The sequence below is a fragment of the Pterocles gutturalis genome, unplaced genomic scaffold (genome assembly GCF_000699245.1).
Source record: "Pterocles gutturalis isolate BGI_N339 unplaced genomic scaffold, ASM69924v1 scaffold37575, whole genome shotgun sequence".
Taxonomy (NCBI): domain Eukaryota; kingdom Metazoa; phylum Chordata; class Aves; order Pterocliformes; family Pteroclidae; genus Pterocles; species Pterocles gutturalis.
The window spans coordinates 21,532-47,001 of NW_010144666.1; the positions used below are offsets into that span (position 1 = coordinate 21,532).

At 47.9% G+C, this 25,470-nt stretch overlaps 1 protein-coding gene across 1 annotated transcript in view; it reads right to left on the reverse strand.

Moving 5' to 3' along the window:
* Nucleotides 1-212: 212 nt before the first annotated feature.
* The window catches only part of CCDC85C (coiled-coil domain containing 85C), a 43,477-nt gene continuing 18,219 nt past the window's right edge, over nucleotides 213-25,470 (reverse strand). The window contains exons 3-6 of the mRNA XM_010085170.1: nucleotides 23,106-23,210; nucleotides 7,241-7,336; nucleotides 1,848-1,946; nucleotides 213-302 (exon numbers count right to left, since the gene is read on the reverse strand). Coding sequence (XP_010083472.1) covers nucleotides 213-302; nucleotides 1,848-1,946; nucleotides 7,241-7,336; nucleotides 23,106-23,210 — 390 coding nt within the window. The remainder of the gene's footprint in view (nucleotides 303-1,847; nucleotides 1,947-7,240; nucleotides 7,337-23,105; nucleotides 23,211-25,470) is intronic.

The following is a 25,470-nucleotide window of genomic DNA, read 5'->3' on the forward strand; positions in this document are numbered from 1 at the left end:
ACAGTAGTTCCAGAGCACCACAGCCTGGAAATCAGGCCTTTAGCTGCCATATTTACACTATCGTTACAAAAAAAAAAAAAAAAAGGGTAGAAAAAAGGAAACCCTGAAAAAAACTCAACCCCATCTCCCAAAGACCAGGCAGCCAGAGATGCTGAGCTCTGCCTGTTTAGTCTTCACATAATCAATCACTTCCAGCCTCCGGGATGGTGTTCCTACAAGGGACCCTTGAACTGGTTTCCTGAAAGATGTTGCCTGATGGAGGGTTTGGAGCTCGCAGCATCACCCAGCTTTCGCCAGACAACCTGTAAAAAAAAAATAAAGAGGTGTCGGAGAGAGTTGCAGTCTGAAAGTAAAAAAAAAAAAAAAAAAAAAGAGCTGGTCTGTAATTCTCAGCAGAGCCACTGGATGGCATCTGTACACCAGTTTCCAAGGCAAAAAACATTGATGCATTTTTCTAATTAGGCTCCTTGAAATTAGAACCATTTTTGCCTGGGGTAATAGCATAAAACAAATACACTAGGTTCAGAAGTTAAGTTCAATGGTAGGTCAACCCTGCCATGCTTACAGAAATGATGTTACCATGAACGGAAAAGATAACGATTAAAATTTTATATGTGTATGTATATATACATGACTTTCTAAAAACATACATTTTATCACTCTAGGGCCATTGGGGTAAGGGAGGCTATTTTTTAAAAAAATAAGAAACTGCAAAGCACTTCATAGCTGCCTTGAGTCTACATAAAATTAATATTTAAAGAAAAACCAGCTGATGATATACAAACAAAAATGAGCCCATTTGGGAGGATGAAGCTATGGCATTTTACCTTTCCCCCTGCATGGCTACAAGGGAATGTGGCATTAAGCAGACACCCTAAAAAGCAGGCCCTCGTTTACTCTGGTCTAGGCTTTGCTTCTAGGGACCCAGCAACCAAAGCGAAGTGCCTCAGCCCTTGCCAAGGATGCTTGCAGTGATTTAGCTCTGCAAGATGCACCTGCGTTCTTTACACCCTTTTTAGGGTTGAGGTGGTTTTCAGAATTGAAACGGAGGGTTAGGCTCCTCTCTCCTGCTGTGAGGCACTGAATTATGCCACTTGGACTGACCTCCAGCATGGACCAAAGAGAAGGCTCCATAAGCATCCCCCTCCCCGCTGTGGGCACTGCTGGTACTGTCGAACAGGACATCCCTGACTGCAGGCCACATGCAGCTGGAGCCATGTTCTATCAGAAATCCCAAACTTTTTGATCAAAGCCAAAGTGCGGCCAAGGTGCTTTGAAGCTGGAGGCAGTGCCACTGCAGCAGACACGGCAGAGCGGAGGTTTCGTACAGACACTGTACAGGACGTGGCAAGCTCAGTTAACAGTGTGGTTGCCTAACACATTGGCAGTGCTAAAAGCACACCACACACCATGATGCTGTTCAATGGCTTCAGACATGAATATTCTCCCTCTGACGTTATCTTATGGTTTAGACTCAAACCCATTCAAGCTGTACAGCTTTAAAGATAGCAACCAGTTAGTTGCTCCTCAGCCAAACTGAGTCCCTAAGGACACGGTTGGAGTCAACTGCTAACAGAACTCTCCAAACGTGGGAGAGCCCTTTGCACAGCTCTCAGTCTGCTAGACTAGCTACTCTGCACCCTTGAAGGCAGCAGCGTGGGAAGCATCTGCTGAGCGAAGTCTGCTCCATGCAGTGAACAAGGCACTTGGGTTGATACCCAAAGCAGTGGTCAGCACAGCCTCCACCCACGTGAAACAGGGCTTGTACACAGCAGACCCCCGCTCCTCCGTATTTCTAACAAAAGAACGGGAAAGAAACCCCTAGAGTTTCTGAGAGAAGTTATTACATTGCACATTTCACGAACGATCGCCTTCTCCTTTTCACTCAGGTCTTCTTCATAGTTGTCTTGCATTTGCCTGTCCAAATTTTCATGGACCTCAAGGACCTACAAAAAACAATATTACAAAAGCATTACGCTCCTCAGATAATAAAGTGTCCCCAACAACCTCATGTGACAACTGGCAGTGAGCTTCCCACGCTCACAAACACACCTCTGCCAAGAAGGCTGCTGGTTGCCCCACCTTCCAGGCAGTTCCCCTGAGGAAATCCCCCAGCAATTGTGAGGTTTCCAATCAGCCATGAACTTTCAGATCTTGACACAGCCAATTTCACTCACCTTTTGGCTGAAAATGGTTTTAACCCATTTAGTTTCTGAAGAGAACCCCTCAGAGGCTCACAATGACAGTGAGCAAGAGACGGGCTGTTAGCACAGAGCCCTGGGACTTGGAGATCCCCATTGGATTCTCGGCTCTTACCCACTCCCTCTTTGAGCTGGATGCATCCAGGCTGTGAATGGGATGGGAACAGGATGGGGAAAAAAACCCTGTATGGCCTCCTAGCCTCCCGCGAGCTGACTGCAGCCCCCTGAAGGCACTGTCACCACAGAGAGCCGAGTGCCATGGTGAATCTGGGTCACCTCTCCTTGTGCCACAGATGCCCTCTGAAGATGGAGATAATCGCCTCGACTCCCCGGGATTTACTCTAATCTCTGCCAGCACCGTTTCCACCCGCAGTGCTCGCCCCATGAAGGGAAGGGAAGAGCCAGCCCCGGCACACACCCACACCCCTGCACACCCCACGCCCCCAACTGCAGCCATGGCTACTGGGTAACATCGCTGGTACAAAGGCTGATGAGTACAGGCCATGCCCGCACAGGGATGGCGCCAGGCCTGCCTCGCCCTCTCCAAGAAGCTCTGTTTTGCTGCCTTTCCTCCCAAGCCTGGAGACAGGCAGCGGGCCCAGGGATGGGCCTGCAGCACCCTGCCCTCAGGAGCCTCTGCAGGAGAGAGGCATTGCCTCTCCTTTCCCTCCTGCTTGTGACTACGGGGCTTTTCCACAGTATTAACAGGAGGGAAGCACTGCAAAAAGTGGTGATATGGCTGCAAAAGCATAGGAATAGCCTGAAAGGGAGGGGGGGAAGGATTTGAGACTCTCCAAGGAGGCTCTGCTCTGTGGCTCGGAGGGCATCACCAGCAGGTGCTCTGGATCTGCGAAGAGCCAGGTTTCCTTGCAGAGACAGAGAGGTTACAGCTCCAGCAGCGACACCCCAAGCCTGACACATCCAGTGCTTGTGTTCATGGTCCCCCTGGATGCCACTAAGCTGGGTGGCTGGGCCACACTTGGAGATTTGCCTTGGGACAACAAGTAAATGTGCTGTGAAAGCAGCTCAGGATGCTGCAAAAATAATGGAAACATCCTGCCTGTGACTTATTTTCTTAGATTTCAGGTTGACAATGTCTGAAAAAAAGTCCGATTTTTAACTTCTTTCTTTTAAATAGCATTTGGAGGCATGCTCCCCAAGCGCCGATCCCCAGGCCACGCACAGCTGGTAAGACACAGCACATCTATGTGGCTGCTGTGTCACACCACGTGCTGCCCACACCCCGCACCTCTGTGACTGCAAGCCACCCCTGGCCCCCATGTCCCGCCTGGGGCACCCTGTCCCGGCCACCCCACAGAGCACCTCCAGGGAGGCAGTACCTGGCTGCAGCCAGGTGGTCCCTCGGTCACAGGGATGGTGCTGCCTGGGGCCAAGGGCAGCCTTTGCTTCCCACTGGAAACACACCGACCCACCGAATACCCCCTCCAGCACATCTGCGTACATTCAGATAGTTCCACTGATGGGCATGTTGCACAAGTTGGGCATATCGCGGTGTAGGACTGCCTCGAGGTTTTACTGCTGCATCCGTGCTGACCTCCATACCTCACCCGGGGCTTTGCCACTGATGAGCAAGATGGTCAGCTTGGTGTGCAGGGTCAAAGCTCTGGGAATCTCTCAACACCATCAAACAGCACATGGTCTTACTCACCACAGTACATCCACACGCATATAAAGCTGTACAGCACGTGTATTTCTGTGCGTAAATATTCCTACACCTCCTAGGGAAGCACAGAGGTAGATGTACTGCAAGGATGGGTTTCACCCTTTGCTGAGGTATATAGCACCGGCTGCTCCACAAGACGGGATACCAGGGTAGATTATCCCCTAGTCTGCCTCAGCACAGCAATCCTGCTGTGCTCGAACCGCGTTACGAACGAAAATAGATCATCCTCCTAGGGCCCTTAACCTACTTCTAAAATGCACCAGCTAGTTTAACCAACATAGCTGGGACCAAGCTTTGCACAAATAAGAATTATCCACATCCTTTCTAAGAGGAGAGGAAAGGCAAGAGGGATGCAAAAAAGCATGTACGTGCTGACAAAGAGCATCTATTTTTTGCTAAAGAGGAGGGAATTAATTATTGATCCATCTGGACTTGCACATCGAACTCACTCGCTGGAGTCAGTGTGCCTCCAACGCTCGGCTGCAAAGGCAGCAGCCTGCAGGATCACATCCCCGTGTGGAGCCAGGGCTGCCTGCACAGGCTGTGTCCACAGGGCAAGCGCCAAGGACAACTGTGGTTTAGATTAGTTAAAGATCACATCAGCTCCAGCCTCTGTTTCCACCAGCCATCAATCTTGCAAGCACAAGAATCTCAGTGGACAAAAATAAACTGTTTTTTAAGACTTGCACTTAAACTAAAACCACATTCCCCAGTGCAGGAGGTGTGGAGGGTGGCACAGCCCATTTCTTTCAGGAGAAATGTTTTGTAATGCTGTAAAGCAGGCAGAGCTGAAGCTGAAAGCTGATCAGATGGAAGTTATGGTTGTATTTTGTATCTGAATGCCTTGGGACTCATTTACCCTGGAAACTATCCTGCTCCCCAGGCCCCACCCCACATCTGGGAAGGCACTCTGTAAAGCTGTGTTAGTAACTTGGGTATGGGAAAAAGGGATTTGTGGGGATGAAACTCAACAGGCTATCCTGGAAAGGCATGCCAGAAAAACAATACACTCTGCAGAGTGAAATTACCTCCTGAAGAAAGACAGGAAGGTCTCTTAGTGCTGACCCAGCCCCAGCCATTCTCAGATCCTGCCAGGCGCCTCCTCAGCCATTTAGAAGGACCAGGTTAATGTTCCTCCAATTATGCTGCAGAGGACTATGGATTTGCCTTCACGTAAATTGTCTATGGCTCAGCTAAATTTCAAGGATTGTGGATGCACTGTGGATCTAAGAAACTGGGGTATATCATCCTGTGATTTCTACTCCATCCCAGCCTAGAAGCCTACAGAAAACATACAAATGTACCGCAGGCTCGAAGCGGTTCATGCAATCCCGTCCTTTTTGCTCTTCATCAAGCTTCACTGACAGCACTTGGCCCTTTGCAGATGCACCAGTGCTATGTGATCTCCCACGCCAGCCAGCAAGGGCAGCCTGCTCTGCTCAGGCACAGGGTGATTCTCCACGCAGGGGAATGGGGCTGCACCGTGTACCGCTGCTCTCTTCTGCCTTGAGATACCACCTCCTAAAGACAACCTGCACCTCTCTCTCGATGAGCACGCTGCCTTGTCTGGCTTTCTCCCTGCCAATACATCAACTGTGAGGAACACCTCAGGTACATTTAGTTCTCCTTCATGACTGCACTGACATCTGTGACCAAGGCAGTGTCACCTCAAAGTCACCCAATCCACCCCACCCACCTCCCTTCTGATTTGCTGAACTAGCCCTACATGACGATGCAATGCGTATTTAAAAACAAACAAACCCCACCAAAAAGTCCTGATGACTGGAGTAAAGCTTTGGAAGGAGAGCTGAAAGTTGAGGCAAGTGTTTCTCTATCAGGAAGAACTCTAAAAGTGAGAGATACTTTCCAAAGGGTGCAAGCCTCACTGATTTTATTGATTTATAATTCAACTGGACAAAGCACTGGGGAACACAGCATCCTGCTCTGACAAGGCAACAGTGCTGCTAGGACTTTTCCCTAGTTTGGGCAGGGCCAAATCCTGCCTTATCCAAGCTCAGTGGGAGTGATTGATCACCTGCTCAATGGCTCTGTGCACATGGGAGAGGTCCAGGCTGCTGCTGAGGTGGGAGTTGAGTTATAGGCTAAATGTCATTCTCTTGCACTTGTCTCCTCGTCACCTCCCCAAGTCTTTAGCACAATTCCTAAGAAACAACAATTGCTCAATTCCTAAGAAAAGTGCTTTGATGTTCAGTGAGATACTGAGCTGTAGCATATGTACCTTTTATTCTCGTTAGCAGAAACAGCTGTTAGGAGTGCCAACCTGTCATCTTGCTCCTTATTTAGTAGACACAAATAAACAAAAACTATTTCAGAAGTGAAAATAAAGAAAATCCCTAAATGTGCTCAAGGAAGAATGAACTTATGCTAAATGGCAGGCAACGCTTCAGCCACATAGCTAGCATTCAGCTGCCAGAAAACGCCAAGGAAAAAGCCTAGGGGACATTACATAGATGGGTGCAGTTGGAGGCAACCCAAAAGCCCTGCAGATCCATGCAGAGTGCACAGCCCCTCAGTGACCTTTGCTTGGGCAGAGCCGCATCTTTGCAGCCACACCACTTCTAGACAGACTTGCATGCAAGCAGCCTGCAAGACAGGCAAAGCCAATTTCCATTTCCCCTTGCCTTTATTTGGGGTAAAGAGCTACAGCCATAAGGACTTCTTCATACAACCAAGAAGGGCTTTGTCTAATATCTGATGTGGTATAGCCAAAGCACAAAGTCTCTCTTCTCTTCCTCAAGGCAAGGTCACGAGCTGTATCACAGTGAGGGTCTAAGCTGGTAGCTGCATCCAGTTTCCCACATGCAGGGGCTGGCACTGGAAAAGCTGCCCAGTCCTGCAGGGTGCAAATAAGACCTACTCCATATGCTACAGAATGCCATGGCCAAAAAACGTTATCTTCTACCCAGTTTAAGATCCACAGCTGGAGACCAACAGCCACAATTTTATTGTGCCACGAGAAGGGGGGAGGAGAGACTGAGACCATGAACAGTTTCCTCAGTTCTTTTCAGTTTCCAGCTGATCCCTGGAAATAGGTCACAGGTTGGAAAAACAAACACCTTCTCATCCCTCTCTGCCACACTGACCTACAGAACTTCCTCCTCACTTCAAATGTGAGAACAGTCATGCATGACCTTGCTTAACTCTGCAACTATTTGAAGCAATGATTATTCAACATGATACAGGTGCTGATTACCGATAACCTGCCCGAGTAATAACTTTCTATTTCTAGTTGTGTTTCCACAGGAAGAGCAAACATCCCGTTCTGCCACTTTGTGCTTGGTGCACTGCACCACACTGTGCTGCTTGGCAGTGTGGGGATGTGGGGAATCCTTACCTTCATAGCATGCACAACAGCCTCTGGTTTCTGACCAACAGGGACATATCCTGCTGCAGGAGAAGATGCAAGATCAGATGTCATGCGAGTTGGTCCCTGTTGAAATAAGAGAAGATATACTTTAATTCTTTTTGAGTGATTTAAGCAAGGAGGAAGAAAATATCCAGACTATTTGAGCACTAGCTTCTCTCAAATTCAATTCCCTTCAGCCATCTGCAAAGAGAAAAGACACTGTTACCCCTTCCTCAAAGTTTAACGTCATTTAAGCCTACCATCACTCAGTCTAGATGTACTCAGGCAGGAGATCATCCTGGTTTCAAGTAAAAATTTATTCAGGGAGCATTTTTTCCTCATTTAGGATAACTTTGTACAAGGACAAGATCAAACAGTTCTCATCCTTCTAGCCAAGGGAGCAATGCAAACAAGATGATTTTCCAGCATAGAGCAGTCATTTCTAAGAAGCTGCATAAATGAAAGAAACAGTTGGCCTAGCTTCATTGCTTTTCTGGCAACATCTTCACATAGACATCAAGTACCAATCTTCAGCAACAGATAAAATTGTGAAGGCAACCTTAAAATAAGCAGATGTCCAAACCTAATGTTGGCTGGGTTTGTTTCCAAAATGCTGGCCAGTTCTCCTGCATGAAGGATCCCATTGGGAAAGAAGCCGAAATTACATTTTACAAAAGATTTCTACTGTCCAAACAGCCTTGTAAGCACTTTTCAAAGGGCTTTCATTTTTTAAAGGCATCTGCCTTGGATGATGACAGACACAGTACCTTTATTCAGAGAGATGCACCCTGCCTGTCCCTAATATTTGTGCACTGCTTTGTAGCAGTGGAAGAAACCAACAATGAAACCATTGACCAAAGTCGTATTTAGCCTTCACATCCTTTAGGAAACACAAAGAATGATTATACTGAGGGCCTCTGAAAGCAAATTAGGATGGCAGAGCGGCATGTAGCACCATCGCAGGAAAGAGGCACTCCATTCTCATCTTTTCCACATTTAAAAACACAGCATGTTTTATGCTTCATCTCATCTCTCTGCCTTCTAAGCCAAGGCCAACAAGCTAGTCGTGCCAGAAACAAGGACCAATGGAGGGGCACTTCACCACCTCTCGCTCTTCCAAATGTTTTAAGTTGTGGGGGCCTTCTTACTAAGCATACATTAAAGAAAAAGATGGGTGAAGGCATTAGGCTGCAGACAAAAATAGCATGAAAGGCATGGAGCCTTTCATGTCCAAGCCACTGGTCTGTGTTTAACCCATGTCATGACCAACAGCCATTTACTCGTAATAGCAACCTTCCTGAACTGAGTTGCTGACGATACAATAACTTCCTCCTGAGAGACAAGCATCTCAGAAAAATTAGTAACTCCACCCACAATAATTCTCCAAGGAGATTTAACAGAGATTTAACAGATTGCCGAAGCACAGAGACCAAGTGACACTCACAGGCTGGGCATGGTTCTGGACGTACTGGCAGAGGGTTACAGCTTGCTGGGGCCACCTGGGGACATGTCCTCAGCCACCCCGTCCATAACGTCACACAGAAAAGGCAGGGGCTGGGGAGGGAGCATCAGGGACTGGGTCCAGCCAGTCTACGGGTGCAACTTAATACTGCAAAATGGGTTACAAATTTCTCACAGGGCTGGTAAACGCAACAGAGTCCTTCCAGAATCAGCCTCCCACACAGGTCAAAGACCCCATACATGCATAATTCTCTGGCTTCAACATGAAAGCTCTCTTCTTTACATAAATGACCAAGATCATGAAAACTGAAAGCAGAATATTAAGGAGTTCACAACTATGAACCATACTTGATATGGATCTTCTCCCACAGCCCTCTTCAGAAGCAACACAGGAAATACCAAGCAAAGGTCTAACATCCAATATTTCTTCCGAGTTGAGAGTAATTTGACAAAGTAAAAGGAATTCTGCTGGATCCTGCTGCTGTCAACATTTTAAATACATTTTTTTGACCAAGATAGAGTATATCACAAGGTCTCCTGTATGACAGGCAGCAGCTTCTCCTCACAGAACTGAAGTCACTAATGAGCTACAAAGCACTTCCATGATCATAATCACTCTCAAAATTATTACAGAATACAAATGAAACCAGAATCATTAGAGACAAATGTTTTCTAAAGAGTTTGATCATACTTAACTGATCACCATACTGACAAGACAAAAGTATTCTTGCAAGCACAGTGAAGCACTGGATATGTTGTATCACACAAAACACTTTCAAAGGGTCACCTTCCTTCTCAGACAAGTGGCTGAAATTTGGCAAGGGCAATCAACTGAGGTCCACCTGAACACAGGTAGATAATTTGAATGAAGAAGAGAAAAACAATGTTAAAGAATGAGGGATGCAGCAAAGGAAACAGACTCAAAACTTGCTATTGGAGTCTCAGTAACACTAAAGTAAGCATGATCTTTGACCCTTAGCTTGGAAGTCAAAAAGCCCACCCAACTGAAAGAGATGTCCAAATTGCTGAGTGCAATTGTCACCAACGGTGAGTGCACCAAATGACCACGCTGATGGCCTGTTATGCCCCAAGCCATAAAGACCTCCCCACCACAAGAAACATGCACATGAAGAAAGTAGGGGAGCAAGCAAGGGTCTTGCCAACATGCTCCCTCTTTGCAAATGTAGGATGCAACAAGCAAAAATAACCACCCTGTGAAGGGTGGCTTAATATTTATCATTACACTTGGTGCTTTTTGTGCATTCACGTCCTTAGAAAAGACTCTTTACAGACACACAGAGTCAGAGTTTTATGAAGTGGGGTAGGGGCTTCATTCCCACTGATTTCAGCATGGTTCACGAAAAAAAAAAAGCTTCAGCCAAACTCCTATCAGCTTCCTCCCCAGAGGCACATATAAAGGAGGCCAGAAAAGAGAGGACTGTATTCAGCACGGAAAGAAATTACAACATATCCAGCAGGATGCATGGCCAGCCTTTGGAGGATGGAGGAAAATGGGCAGAGTTCACTGATAGTGTTAGCTGAAGGGGAGGAAATGGAAGGAATTGGAGATAAGGTCAAGGTTGCTGGACTGGAAAACTGCCAAAAGTGGGAGAGAAGGAAGGGAATGGGAAGAAAGAGGAGGATGTGCATTTTAACCAGCAGGAAACCAGTTGAGATGAAATGCCGGGGAGGGGAAACCAGAGACAGGAGATAGGTGATTGGAAGAAGGGCAGGAGGGCAAGAAGGAGGAGGAAATCTCAGGAAGTCAGAGTTAAGGTAGTAGCTGAAATCACACAGATGGAGGAGATTCCTCATGCCTAAAATAGATGCATTTGGAAACTGTGGGTAAGAATTACCACAGCTGCACCCCAGCACTCAAACTCAGCTACTCTGAGGACCTCCATCACTGCAGAAACCCTTGCTGTTCCCTATAGCTGACATTTTCACAGCCATGGGAGCATGACTGACTCAGCACCCTGACGGACAGAACAATAATAGAAAGGTTAATCTGATTACATCCTAAGAAGCAGAAATTGTCCATATAGGCAAAAAGCAATACAGTGTGTTTGGGGGCATGCATCACGCTCAATTTCCACTCCCTGTCTAGTTTTGTAAACACGCACCCTCTCTACTAGACAGACATCTGGCTTTTCTACTTGCTAGGTTTTCATAGCATTTGGTAGCTCAGAGATGGTTCACTCTTCATCCTCAGACATGTGGCTGAGGTGTCACATAATTGTACAAATGAACGGTGCTAAAAGACAGTTCAGAAGTCATCAAAAACGACGCCATTATATTATAATAAAGCTGTTCAGAAATACCATCTTGATTGTTTTTCTAGTTTATTTCTGCTGAGGCTGAACCTCAGCAGAATGAGAAGCTGAGTCATTTCAAAATGCAAAGTTTCTTATACTCTTTGGCTACAACTAGCTTTGGAGTTGCTCCAGGTTTACAGCAGCAGAGATGCGACTGAAAGTTTACTTGCTTAATTGATCACTTATACAAAGAACTTGTAATTCAAAAAGAAAACAACTGTACATCTATGGTGTGGTGTCAAATGGTCACCTAGGTAGAATTACATTGCAGACCACTTTCTGTTTCATCAACAGCCACAGTAACATTGACAAAAGAAAGAGCTGCCTGGCAGTGAGATTACCAGCCTAATTAAGAATGGGGGGCTCTAAGTTACCTATCTGACACACTGGAGTTCCCAAGTGCCTGGAGGAAGCACCTTATCTTCCCTACATACAGGGTTTATTGACCACTGCACCTCTGAGACCCAGAGATAGTTCTCCATGATATGTCTTTAAGAAGCAAAAGTCCCAAGGAACCAAAGGCTGTGGAGCTGTGTGACGCATCTGATGCTTCTTGGGTAAGTTGGTGCTTTTGCTGCTCTGCAAACCACGGTAGCAGTTCAGAGCATTCGAGAACACTGTAGCGTGGATCTCTGATGAGTTCAGCTCTGGAAAGAACAGCCCTATCTCTGCTGCCAGGTTGGCTCTGGGACTGCAGTGTCCCGAGAGGCTCCTGGTGAGGCTCTTCGCATCCCTCATGGGAGGCAAGTGCCAAGTACCCATGTACCCAGCCCCTCTCCCAGGGGGGAAACCATGACAAGAGCTATTCCTCTGCCACCTCTGTGCAGACAGCAGTTCTGAAGCACTACTGAACATGTTTCCCTTTCAGCCCTCACCTGCTCCTCCATTTCAAGCAGATCAGTGCTAGATATTTGCTGATGTTGGTGATGGGACCAATGCATTTCTCAGAGTTCCCATGTATCATCAGTCCCCTCCCCATCCCACCAGCCCCACATCCTGAATGCCCAAACCAATCCATTAAAGAAGCCCAATTCTGTTCGAGACCCTCCCAGAAACCTCTCACTGATGCCTGCAGTCTCTCATGCCAGAGCATGTTTGAAGCACTATGCTACTCACAAGGGATAAATCCTCCAGTTCTCTACCTGCCAAGAATGATGCTTCACCTGGTGACATCCTCAAATCCAAAGCAGAAAACATATCAAATCAAACTATACCCACGCACTGCCCCAGCCCAGAACCCAAACACCATCAACAAAGCAATAGCACTGGTGTGGGATGTGAGAAAGAAAATCCAAAGACTGCTGATACTGCCAATGATCCTTTTTAATCTGACACCAAAAAATGAAGAGCAGAGGCCTCAACTTGCAGCTGCTGGAGAACATTTGCTGCCACGGCGGCATTGCCAGTGTCTAGGACCAAGTTGTCTAACCTGGCTCTACCTGGTTGCATCTGATGTGGTCTAGCACAGATGCTGACAAGCACTGCCATAGGTACTCCATTCCTACATGTTTGGAGGAAAAAAATTAATAGGGCTCTGTAATAGGGCATGCTGGGAACTCCTGATAATGACACGCCTCCACAGAAGCAAAATAAGGCTTGAAATATGAATGTTTCTTAATAACGGTGGGAATGCTTTCAAACCCAAGAAGAAGAAAGCCTAATTGTGGACAAGAGCTGTCTGCTCTTTTACAGGTTTTGGGTTGGAAAACTCAAAAAAGAACAAAGAAATGGTGATAAACAATTTCTCCTTGATTCCTCCAGGGATCTGAAAAGACATGAGACCTTGGTCCTGCCATCAGTTTTCAATCTCTTTCTGCTCAATTATATTTTGTCTTTTAATGACATCCTCTCCTACCTCAGCTCCAGGAGAGCTATTCCTGATCTGCAGAAAGACTGTAAAAGACTAAGTTTCAAAACCCACGGTTTTGGAAAGGAAAACATCGTGCTGATTTTACTTCACCTAACAGCCACAGTCCAGGCTCTGAGAACACATCAGAAAACGTGGAGCCTGCAATGTTAATGCTTCTGCATCTCACATCTTCTCGTTGCCTTCTATTAATTTTTCTCTACAATTTAAAAAAACAAGTAGACATTTAGGATTCAAACCTGATTAAATAAACAACACTTTTCTAATGGTATACCTCAGACAACATTAAAGCTACATGGAGTCATATCAGACACGGTGAAGTTTTTATTGCCGAGACAGAACAAGGAAAATTACATTATAGGCAGGCACTGCCAGACAACTCACAATAAAATTCCCAGGCATGTCTATTTATCTCACAGTGGGTTTGTCTGCCGCCTGCTTACCCAGGTTTGAATTATACTTGGGCCCTTCCTTAGCACCCATCACCTTCCAGGTGTTTTTCATAAATAAAGGTGCTGACAGTGCCCTGTAAATTAGGGACAAGAAGGAGGCAGCAATATGCCCACAGCCACGTGGAAAGCAGGTGGCAGAGCCGGGCAGTAACATGGCAAAGTGCCATGTCTGACTGCAAACCCCAGCCCCACTGTGCTGACAGAATGGGGGGCCCAGAGTATTTTGGTTTTGTGAATGTGCTTGTAGCTACAAGGTTTAGAAAGTGTCTGGGACAGCTCCACCCAGAGACGGCCACAGGGAGCAGGTGGGGAAAAGCAGCAGCAAAACCAAGGAGAACACAGGGCCACTCTAGCATGGGAGAAGGATTCCCAGACCCTCGCAGGGAATAAGCCGAAGCACAGGGTCCCCATCCCAACTGCAGTGCAGGCAGCATCGAGGGCAACCACCAGGCTCACGCAGACAGCCAGTCCGTTCAGAAAGAGAAAGAAAAATCTCCCTTCCCACAAAGATGAGCAGCACCCCCGGGAGATGGCACCAAAAAAAAATAAATACCTCCCATTACCGCCAGCCTGAGAAGTTCCCCGGGCCCCACAAAGGCAGAGGAGACCCCCTCATGGTTTTGAACCCCGGGCTGTGCTTCCCATCCTTCACTGCCTTGCAGCTGCAGGGGGGTTAATGGTTGAAACAAAGGGATGGCGCTGAAGCATGACATGACTCTGGGCTGACACTTCGCCTCCCTTCCTTCCCCGCTGCATCTTCCCATGTCCGTGGCAGCTCTGCCATTGCCACTGCACGCAGTCCCCTCGGCTCACACCCCACAGGGACAACGCTACCTGAAGGCACCCCGGCAGCAGCCCCAGGGCTCTTCGCCGGCTGCAAGAAGATTTCCCAGAGGCACGAAGAAGCGAGCAGCACCAGCTCCTCTGCAAACCACACTGTGCAAAGCGCAGCCTTTTTGCCACCCTGCTGCAGGCAATGCCAGACCTCCTGTGCCTAAGCATGGGACACCCTCGCCAGAGCCAGGGAGCACCCAGGTCCCTTATGTGACCAGTCTGCCTGGCAGATGATCCAAAGAGATGATGACACTTGGTTGTTGTTATTCCGTTCCTACTGTGCAGAAAGCCTGCCGGCATCCAGCTCAGAACAAACCACCCGCTCCTCCCTTGTGCACTTCAATGGCTGCACGGCCCTACGTTCCCCAAGTCACAGCGGGCTGCCTCGCAGCTGCAAGCGCTTGACACCCTGCCACCAGGCACAGGAGAAGTGACACATGGGAGGTCCCACAGACAGACACCGGCTCCCCAGCATAACATGGGTCCCAGCCACCAGCAGGAGCGAGTGCAAGAGCCGTCAGTACTCTGTATTAGCATCTTCCCTAACAAATCAAGGGACTTTATTGCAGATGCTAATCTCCTTTGGCATTACTTAATTTGCTGCCTTTAATCATAGAGAGCAGCTGGTCATGTAAACATTCAAATCCATGAATTAACCTCTGGGTCCACACAGGAGCCAGGCAGAGTCTGCATGGCTCAGCCACCACATCCTGCATCTTCACTGTCTCTCCTGCGTTCAGGGATACCTACTCAAGCAACAAAAAGGGCTTACATGGCCATTTGATTAATAAAGAAACAATTTAACTGTTTCATTGCTTTCTGAGCATAAACATCAAGGACCCCTGACAAAACAATGGCTCTTCTCCCCAGCAACCATGACACGGTGCTGGCTATAGGGGCTGTGCTAGGGCACCAAAGGAAAGGCAGGATTTCAGGGACTGCCCCGGACAGAATAAACAAAGTCAGGACATTGTTTGCAACTGGATCTCATCTATAAACCGGAAGAGTGTCTTTTCTCAGCACCATGCTAACAGGGGATTGCAGCTCCAGCCCTGGGAAACTCCTCAGCACATGCAAAGCCGGTGAGCCAGCTTCCTCCGGCAGTGGAAGGGGAGAGCGGTCACTGTTCAGGTTGGTAACAGCACTGGAAGGGGTGCATGACCCCAAAAAGCCCCACCGACAGCTTCAGCTGCCCCCTCGGACTGTGAAATTATCAACAACATGACATACTCAGAGCAGTTTCAGCCCGTAACTATCTCATACAAGCAAACAAGAAGTCTGACTGCTAGGGACAGAGCGAGCCCATGCTGTACCCACAGACAAAGTGCACCAACTCCGACTGACTCACAGGGGCACTATCAGCATAAGTATTTTGAGAGGTGCTAGTACTTTTAATAAAGGAACACCAAGTGCACTTGATTTCAGAAGGAAATAGTGGGTACTTTCAGGACTTTGCTAATTTTGAAGCAAATCTGATTTGTGTATGGCCCAGGTGAAAGCCTCTGAGTGGGTGGAGGATGCACACAGACATGGGAAAATACCTGTGCACATCTGTATAGCCCCTCCAGGTCTCCATTTCAGCGTGGCTGCTCTGGCCCTCACTGGCCTCCCAAGCCTCAGGCAGACCAAGGGTCTGCCATGCCCAGATTTCTCCCGACCCATTGCCAGCCCCGCACAAATGCACACGACAAGTGAATGCGACAACCTACAGCAGATCCTCAAAGCAGATTAATTTTTGTCACCTCCTGCAGTTATCTGTAAGGGTAGATTATGGATACAGGCTGTCAGTGCCTTTTTTGCTCATCAAATCCCCAAACTTTGCCACTGCCTAACTTTGTGCTGGTTGGCTGCCATGGGGGAAAAAAGCCACCCGCCACTCAGAGCTGTTGCAATAACTGCTGATAAAGGACAGCCGCCTTCAAAACTGTATTGGCTTGTTCTCAGCTGCTTGTAAAACACTTTGAAGCTTCACAATAGCGCTCCCCGGGCTGCAAATCCCAACAAACCTTTCATTTTATTTTCCCCTCTACAGCTACTGTTGCTGCAGCAGCATAACGGCTGCCTTGAATTTCTCTCTTTGTCTGCTCAATAGCATCCTGGTGCTATCGGTGCTGCCGGCGGGAAGGAGCTGCCTTCTGCCGCGCTCCTCGATCATTGTTTCCCCGTGCCTAAAGAGGGACGGTGACTGCCACTGCTGCTGGGGGAAGGCAAGAAACAGGCCTGGGGTCATCCTCTACCACATGCCAGCAGTGCTCAGCTCAACTGACAGCTGCATGGATGGGGTGTGTGGATGGCAGAAGGCGGGGGACCATGGGGACACTGCACAGGGTGGGCTTGGTGGAGTGCCAGAAGGGCTGAAGGCATCTTGAGAGGCCACAATGCAACGCTGAAGATGCAAAGGGCAGTCCTGGGGATGCCAGAGGCACCAGGCAGCCCAGGGATTCCCCTGCCCGGGGGGCCTGGGGGCTCCATGCTGGCAGGGCCACTGTGCTGTGCTGGGCCATGCTAAGGTCCCCGGTGCTCCAGGTGACTCTGCTGGGGCATCAGTGCCCAGAGGGCTCCCCTGGCCCTTCTGGGTGCATCTCCTGGGCACCACGATGGCAACAGCAGCACCTGGCCATTTCAAACTTGATTTTAAAAGTCAGGTTGGCTTTAAGAAGCTGATCCAGTTCTCCTCCCTGAGAGGAACTGATTTACTCCCATGCAGCCTGAGGAAGGGATGAGCAGACCTGCTCTGGGTCCCACCTTGAGACCCGAGAGCAGGCCTGGGCCGCAGCCACATCTCCCTGCCTACACCAGGCTGGTGCAGGGGCCATCCTGGTCCTTCCTCTGCAGGGAGCTGAGGGAGAGATACTGAGTCACCTTCTTGTTTTTCTTCTGCCTTAGCCCTTGTATCGAAGAGGATGGAGACCACCATCTTTCCATCCAGAAGGAAGAGACAGGACTGTCAAGGGAGCTGAGGTTTAGCTACTACGTGTCCTCGTATCCCCTCCCCTTGCCACCGCTCTCGCAGGCTCAGGAGACAGCCAGCGTGCCAGCCAAGGACTCTGATCATCCCTTCCCACCTCATCTAACAGCTTCCTTTACACCTACAGACCACAAACATTTGGGTTTGTTTTTATAATAGTGTGTGTGCCATATGGCAAGACAAAATACACTTCCCACAAGTATCTCCACAAGGCAGAAATACGAAACGCGGCTGGTTGTGACGGGGTGGTGGGAATCAAGGGAAGGAGCTGAAGAAGCCGGCGCTGCAGCTGGGCAGCAAGAGCCATCTCCCAGGCTTTGCATCCTGCACAAAACAGGCACTGGAGAAAAATACAAGAGGCAGTGCTGGGAAGCCAGAGACTCAGTGGCCCTTTCAGTAAAGTGCTCTCTGCTATGTAACCACACTTATCTTGCTTCTTCACATTTTCCTATGGATCTTGCTGGTTTTGGAGTACATTTAGGGAAGAAAATGGAATTATCTCTTCCCAGCCTGGCTTGTATTCTAAACCAGACTCCTGAGAGATGCATCTTTGAATTCCCTAATGGAAATCTCACTTTTTTCTAGAGATAGCTATTATAGTCCTCAGGGACACACATAAAGGCTGGGCAATGGCTCCATCACCATTGTCTTCTCAAAAGAGGGAGCTTTGCTCAGTCCTCACAGAGCGCACCTGTAGGCACATTCCCCAGGGGACTCCCAGGTCCAGACCCCAGACAAACACAGGTCCCTTCCTCCAGCCACCACCTACAGCACCCACAGACTCGTCCTCCTGTACCCAGCCAGGGCACCATTGGGAGCTCCTGCTCCTCAGCAAAGAGTCACACAGAAAACTATCCCAGTACAAACTCAGTACAAAAACTTAGGGAAGAGTAAGGGGATATTTATTTTAACCCAAACCTGATTTCTCTAACATGTCACTCACACCTGCACACCTACAAACTCACACACCTTTCACCAAAAGGTAGATGTCCATGTGGTTTGGTCAGGGTCACTGTGTGTCACACAGAGGACAAGGGACATCCACTAGCAAGTCCTAACGACAGCTCAGGCATCCCTCCTCATTGACAGCAAATAACTGGGTTTTGGACACATTTTTCACATGCTTTAGGACTCAATGGTTATTACAGGCTGATCTTTATCTCAGCATATTGCTTACTCATCTCTCACAAACCCCAGGAAAGCTGCTGCCTGTTGTCTCATTTTGGGCACCTTATCTAAGCCTTCCTCTTGGGACCACAGGAAGCGCAATGGCACATCACAGTGTAATCTTGCTGACGTTATCAGGGAACAGGTCTTCTAGTGATGAGCCATCTGTGCTGTGGCCTTATCACAGCACAGACGTCCTGGTCCTGATGCAAACCACATATCCCGCAGTGTTTACCCATCTGCTTGCTGTCGGTTGTGTCTTTGGTCATCAGCACAGGCCATTCCTGCATCCCTTGTTCTTAGTGTTCCTCCTGGTGTTTTCACACGCATTTTTCTGTTCACACTCCATCCACACTAACCTTCATGTTTCCACTACAAACTTCTACAGTTACTTCCACCAAAGGCAGGATTTCTATTATAAATCACATGAACACTGCTAGTATGTTTTAAGTCTAAGCCAGCCAGGCTAGCTCCAACTGCTAGTAACAGCCTGGTTCACCTTTAACGGTGTTTTACATCAATGTAGACAAATGGCTCCTCCAGGCAGCTGGCTTACGAGCTTCTCAAGGTCAAAGTACCTCCAATCACAGGAACATGAGCAGCCCTCAGGCCACCTTGCCTTGCCTGAGCACTGAGACATGCCTGGGGCACAGCCACAGGGCAGCAGGCAGGAACTTGAAGGTCTGCAGGGACGGTGTGTCCACACGGACAGCCAGAGCACCCAAGAACAGGCCAAGGCAGAGAAGAGACGGAGATGCAAGCTCTGGGACATGCCTCAGCCACTGCATTCATCCTCATCTGTGCTACAGGGACCTCAAATACTCCAGAAATAAGCACCTGAGATTCCACCTTTTAGAAAATGAATTGCTGAAACATGACTACTAGTAACAAAATAAGAGCCTTACCACTGTGGATGGGGAATTTCCTTTTCCCCCATACATTCTCCCCATGTCAGAAACGTAACTCAGAAATCACTAGATGTGCACCAAAGGTTAAGCACTGTGTACAGTGGCTTTACAGAGAGTGAGAGACCTGAGAGCTGAAACCAAGTGTGAACAACTCCACCTCCCAGTCTTTATTCATCATTAGATTAATGCTGGAGAAAGCCCATGAGAGAAAAAGTGTACTCTCCAGCAATGCTACATTGTTTCAAAAATTAACAACCACCTTCTATTATGTGTGCTTGGAGGATCCTGGAGCACTTACTGACAAAGAACTGCCTGAAAACCACGCTATGGGGTGGGTGATTTCCCACCCAATTCCTTCAAGGGAAATGTTGAGGCACGGAAAGGTGAAAAGAAGATACATATGTTTGCAAGAAGAATCCCTTCATAGTGGCAGGCATGGCTCCCAGTCCTGATTCACAGCACGGTGCCAACAGGGCTCCTCCTCCTGCAGTGGCAATTACCCAAAACCACCGTTATTCTCTCAGTGTTACTGAAATGTAATTTCCACCTCACTAATCATAGGTGAGACCATATGACCGGGCAATCCAGACTCCCTGGACAATGCCAACAAACAAAATTGAAAGTCAGTAACTCCCACCTGGTACTGTTAAACTCCAGAAAAGCTCTGAGCTGAGAGAGTTTCCAGGACAGACTGAGCATCACCTTCTCTGTGCGCACCAACCGCACATCTACGACTCCTCAACGTTACTCCTCCAACAGCTGCTGCAGTAAATCAGAGGGCTGCTAATCTAAGTGTAATAACTCATCCCAAGTGCTGCCTCATCCACATGGAGGAGCCACGAAGGGAACACATGCAGTGCAGGTAAGACACAAATGCAACATGGGTGAAAGAATCTGTTCTATCTACCACAGAGGACCAAAGTACTGAAGACGCAGCAAGAGCCCAGGCTAGCAAATGCAAGCACAAGCTCTCCAAGGATGCCATGCAACCATTTCTATCGCCGACACCCAGACCCCAGGCCGGCTGCTGGATCCTCAGCAGTGCACTGCTTACAGGTCCTTCAAAGTCAGCTCCCATGCCTGGGACATCATCTGACTCAAGGCTGAGCAGGTCTGGAGGCTCTCGGCAATGGGAAAGATCGAGCCAGCCCAACCATTTTGCCCTGGAGCCTGACTCTCTCATCCCAGGGGAATGGCAGGTCCCACAGGGAGCTGCTTGTTGCCACCTCCTCTCATGCCTCACTCAGAGTCTGAGCCTGAGGGAACTGCCCTCACCTCTCAAAGGACACAGGGAGCCTCCAGTACACCACGGGATGACTCTGGTTTGCAGTTCCCAGGGCTGGGGAGTTTGACCAGCCCGCTATCAGTTCAAGCTAATGTGTGTGTCACTCCTTCCCTTGCAACCGCCAGGGGCTTGTAGGTCAGAACTAACCCCTGGGGCTGCTTTTGCTGGGTATTTGTCAACTGCTGCAGACCACTGAGCAAATCTATAAGTTACTGTCTGCGTGAGCATCACCGACTAACGGGACAGTGTTTCTGCACAGGTTGCAATTGTGAGTGTCTTTCGATTCTGTGTCTTGAGTGTGCACCAGCGTCCATGAGCCAGGATTCATAGAAACACCAAACTGCTTCATTAACCAAGGTGTGTCAGAGCCATGGAGAGATGGAGTGATGCTCATGTGCAAACTATGTGACAGTGAGGAATAGGCTGAGGAACTTCTCCAAAGAGCTGCACAGGCAGCGATGATGATGAAACCCTGAACACATGTGACAGCTTTGGAGCTGCCACCAGTCGTCTGCCATCACTCACCCACGTGAAGCCTGTGCACACACAAAAAGGAACAATTTCTCACAAATTCATGCCTGCTGTCAAAAAAAGGCTGCAGAGAAAGTCATGTACGTTTAACTGTCCCCTTTCTGGGAGGTGTCTGAGACATTAAAAGACATCTGTGTGGATTTGTGGTCGTTATCCTTCATCACAAAAACTATCCACCATGTTAAGCCACAAAACTAAAGGGATTTTGGTAGGAATAACTAAATGAATGGCTACATAAATATCCCAGATTATATGGATTTGGATCCAGAGCTGGTTTTGGTTTTCCTCTATCATCTTCCTGCCAAGAAGGCAGAACACAGCCCGGGTGACAGATGAAGGAGAGCATCACACAGCACCTGGGCCTCTCCATTAACGCCAGGTGCCACCTCTTCCTTGAGGAAGGAAGGAAAGCAGGGACAAGTGGCCAGGCAGGGCTGCAGCCGGCAGCACCATCTGCCGCCAGCCCTCACACAGTCCCGGTGAGCTGCGGGGGCTGATGCTCGGGCAGAGAAATCTCCTGCCAGCTCCCAGCCCAGAAACAGCTTCTCTGCAGAAAGCTGCCAGCCATATCCTGGCCTGAACCAAAAGATAAGTGTAAAATTGTGTGTAGTGGAGTTCCGGGAGGCAACCAGCACAGGCCAGTTTAGCATCCCCCACCTAGGACCAAGCTGGGGAGCAAAAGCCTGAGCACAAGGGAAGCAAAGCAAAATCCCCAAAACTGTAAGGCATCGGCACAGCCAGACAAACTTCTCCACGCTCATATCTCTCTGCTCTCCTTATAAAGTCTCTTGACTTAATATTGGGCACCAAGTTAGAAAAGTGGATATGCAGCCACAATCTTCCATTTAATTTCCACAGTTTTGTCCCTTTTGTTCGGCTGGAAGGTCTCCTTCCATCCTGAAATTCAGCAGAGATGGAAAAGGTTTCTGTTTACACACTGGAGTTTTATTTATGCAAACTTTCTTAAATTATTATTACCCCCTTTTTTATAGCTTTAAGAGGCACACTAAATCTACAGAATAACTTTTACCCAAGCAGGCAGCCAACATACAACTGGTCCCACAGTACCTGCAGCTCTGCTGACCCGTGCCCTGGACACACAGCAGAGGACACAAGGTTGCAGGGAGATCCCCTGGCTGTGCTGCCATCAGGCTTTTGTCCACCTTCATGACACTCAAAGCCCACTCAGAGGAGGACCTCCTGACTGCATCTATGCTTTTTCTGCAATCTGGAAAATCATAGAATTGTAGAATCACAGAATGGTTTGGGTTGGAAGGGACCTTAAAGATCACCTCGTTCCATCCCCCTGCCGTGGGCAGGGACACCTCCCACTAGATCAGGTTGCTCAAAGCCTCATCCAGCCTGGCCTTGAACATCTCCAGGGATGGGGCATCCATGATGTCACCAAGCAAATGTAGTGTCTCAGGCAGTCAGGCAAACATCTGGAAGACAATCACTGGCAGGGCTCAGCCTCCTCCGCCATGCCTGGCACACCAGTGCAGGGGGAGCCCTGCCACAGCAGCACAGTATCCATCTTTCACAAGAGGCTTTAATCAAGATTCTTCTGTTGTTTGAGAAGAAGCAACACAGGCAAATCTTAGGAAACATAAACCTCATTCGTGATAAAGAAAAACCTGCTATGAAAGTTCTAAGAACTTAATTGCTAGAGCATCCTTGACCACTCACTGCCAGACACTTTGCAAACTATCTTTTGCCTCATCCACGACCAGCTTTTTGCCAGCAGGCATACAGAGCATTTACAAAGAAGGAGCTGCAGGTATAACAACACTCATCCTTGCTTTAAAAGATGCACAACAGTGACTGTCAGTTAACCATAAACCAGTGCTGGGAAGTTGATGATCCAAACTCAGGTAAAGATCAGTGTTTTCAGGGGCCCCCCACCCTCCCAACAGCTGCAGGTTTCAGCTGCACATTTGCACCACCAGTTCAGGGTGAATTCTCAGCTGGGAGAGCTCCCCCATAATCTTCATGTGCCCCCCTCCAGCCATGCCCACTTTTGGGAAACCCATGGCTCTGTCTGCATAGGTAAGGAAACGTCTCTTACATTCTGCAGGGCATCTTGATACTGTGGCAGTGACGAGAGCTGTGACTCAGAGTGGTACGGGGACAACCCTTTCCTCAGAGTCCTCAAGTCCCCTGTGCTGGACTGCTGCAAAGACAACAACAGAAAACAGAACAGTTTGTATTAATGAGAAGAAGGAAAGCTGTGCCCCTCCTGCTGTACTGGCTTTTCCCATGACTGCTTCTGTCCCATAACCTGTTCCCATCGCTTCTCCCTGCAACAGCAGTAGCAGTGAATATTGTAATAAAATGCTTTTTCCATGCCCACACCTAGAAAAAAGATTTGCAAGCAATTGGAGGCAAACTGTTCAAGGTCTACTCCATTAAGCAATACAGCAAGAAGGCATTTCTATTCTACCCAAGTTCCTACACGTTTATTAAAAACATTACTTAAGATGCAAAAGAAGACATATTTTTAAGACTTACGATTAAATCAAAATCAGCAAAAGAAATCCACCAAGAGACATTTTCTAGATGTTTCTTTTTAAAACAGCATAGCCTATGCCAATCACCTGCATGCAGAAAGCAATGAAAGTTGGTAAACAGTGCTACTGTGATTCACCTCAGCTTGCAAATGTGTGTGACAGAAACAGTTTCTTACTTGGTTATAAGTTTGCATTCACCCACAGGTCTTAAAGTCAAATAAATAAAGGTAGTCTATACGACCCTAGAAATCAAATATATGCAATCAATAGTCTGGGCTCAAAGGGAGAAGAAGCACTGGGTGGGGAGAGTACTGAATAATCTCCCTGAGACAAAGTTTCTGCCTCACGTTGTTAGTTTTCTCTGTCTGTGACTGTGAAACGGGATGGTCCTAGAATGACAGGAGTTTCTCATTTATAAGAGTACACCCATAAAAAGCCAATACACAAGTAGCCAAAATCAAAGGTCTGCGAGAAGATTGTATCTTTCTATTATCAGCAAACATCCTCACTAATGTTTCATATTTTTAAGAGTATCAGGTAGTGCACTGTCCTCTGTTTTAAAGCTACAAAATCATGACCTTTGAGATTTTGATGCTCCGTTAAGCCTTTTGACTTGCATTTGCTGCAGAAATGATGTTTTCTACTTCAAAAGAGCCAAAGAAAAGCCACTGGTGCAATAAAATTTAACAGGAAATCTCATAAATCAGCTCAACTGTATATAAAAACCTCTCAGTAACCCCAAAGGCTGACCACAACTGAGACTTGGGGGACTGTGGCCGTGCACAGGTCTCTGGAAATATGGAAAGTTCATTTCCATTTCTTGCTCCCATTTAGGAGAGAATTGGTGCATTCAGAGTGAACACATAATTTTCTGTCAGTGTCAGAAAACATTTTCTTGTAGCTACATGGACTGTTTTAGGACATATTCAGCTTTGTTTTTATTTCAAAATGTTGTTTTCTTAGGTTGAAACATCTAGCATGACCCAGTGCTTTCACAACCATTCTGGCACATGCACTCTTACCAACTTTCCTTTTACAAGCTGTGAAGAGAAGGGCAGTTTTCAAGAGAGCCATTGTGAGAACGGGATGCTAGTTGTGTATCACCCAGTCTGCCAGGAACTGTTGTGCCTCACATCGAGTCAAGTGATAGCGAATGAGTTCAGTATATTGGATGTCTGGGATTCCCTTGAATTTACAGGGTGGCATCAGAGAAGATCATGGCCTATATTTCTTTCCCATTCCATAATAGTGAGTCAGAGACAGAAAGATCTGAAGCAGATAACTCCTTCTGAAGCTAAAGAGTGACTGCTGCAAAACTGAGTTTCCTCCGTTGTGCCTGGGAGGTATATACTTTCAAAGGAAGGTCAACAGGTCACAAAGGAAGACGATGAGAAGACTCTTGGTTTACTGGCACTGTCCCAGACACGTGATGTGTAGGTGTCTCTTAGTGGCTGTCCTGAAAGGATTTTACCCTGGCTGGTCATGCTTCCGCTGCCCTGCTGCATGCAACCTCTTCTTCACTATTGTATGTGCACAGGGAGACAGCAACCTCCTGGAGAGGTGCCAGCACCCTGCACCCGCTCCTTTAGTTTGTCAGCTCAGGAGCTCACGCACCCTTCCCTGACATCCGTGATGATTGAGCACTTGAATGGGCAAGGGAAAAGCAGAATAAAACAGCAGAGTGAAAATATGAGGTTGTAGCTTTGTGCTGGAGACCCCACAGGTCACAGCTCTCCCCAAAGGCTCTGCTCCAGAAGGACGTGCACTGCCTTACCAGTGTTCAGAGGCCCTGGATTGCTCAGACTTTTGCAAACTGCACAGAGACTTGCAAGGTGCCACATGCTTATCAGACACCAGGAGTGTAGAAACAGGCATGAGAAAGAGAGATTTGGTGGATGTTTGTTGGCCTCCCAGAAACTGGTT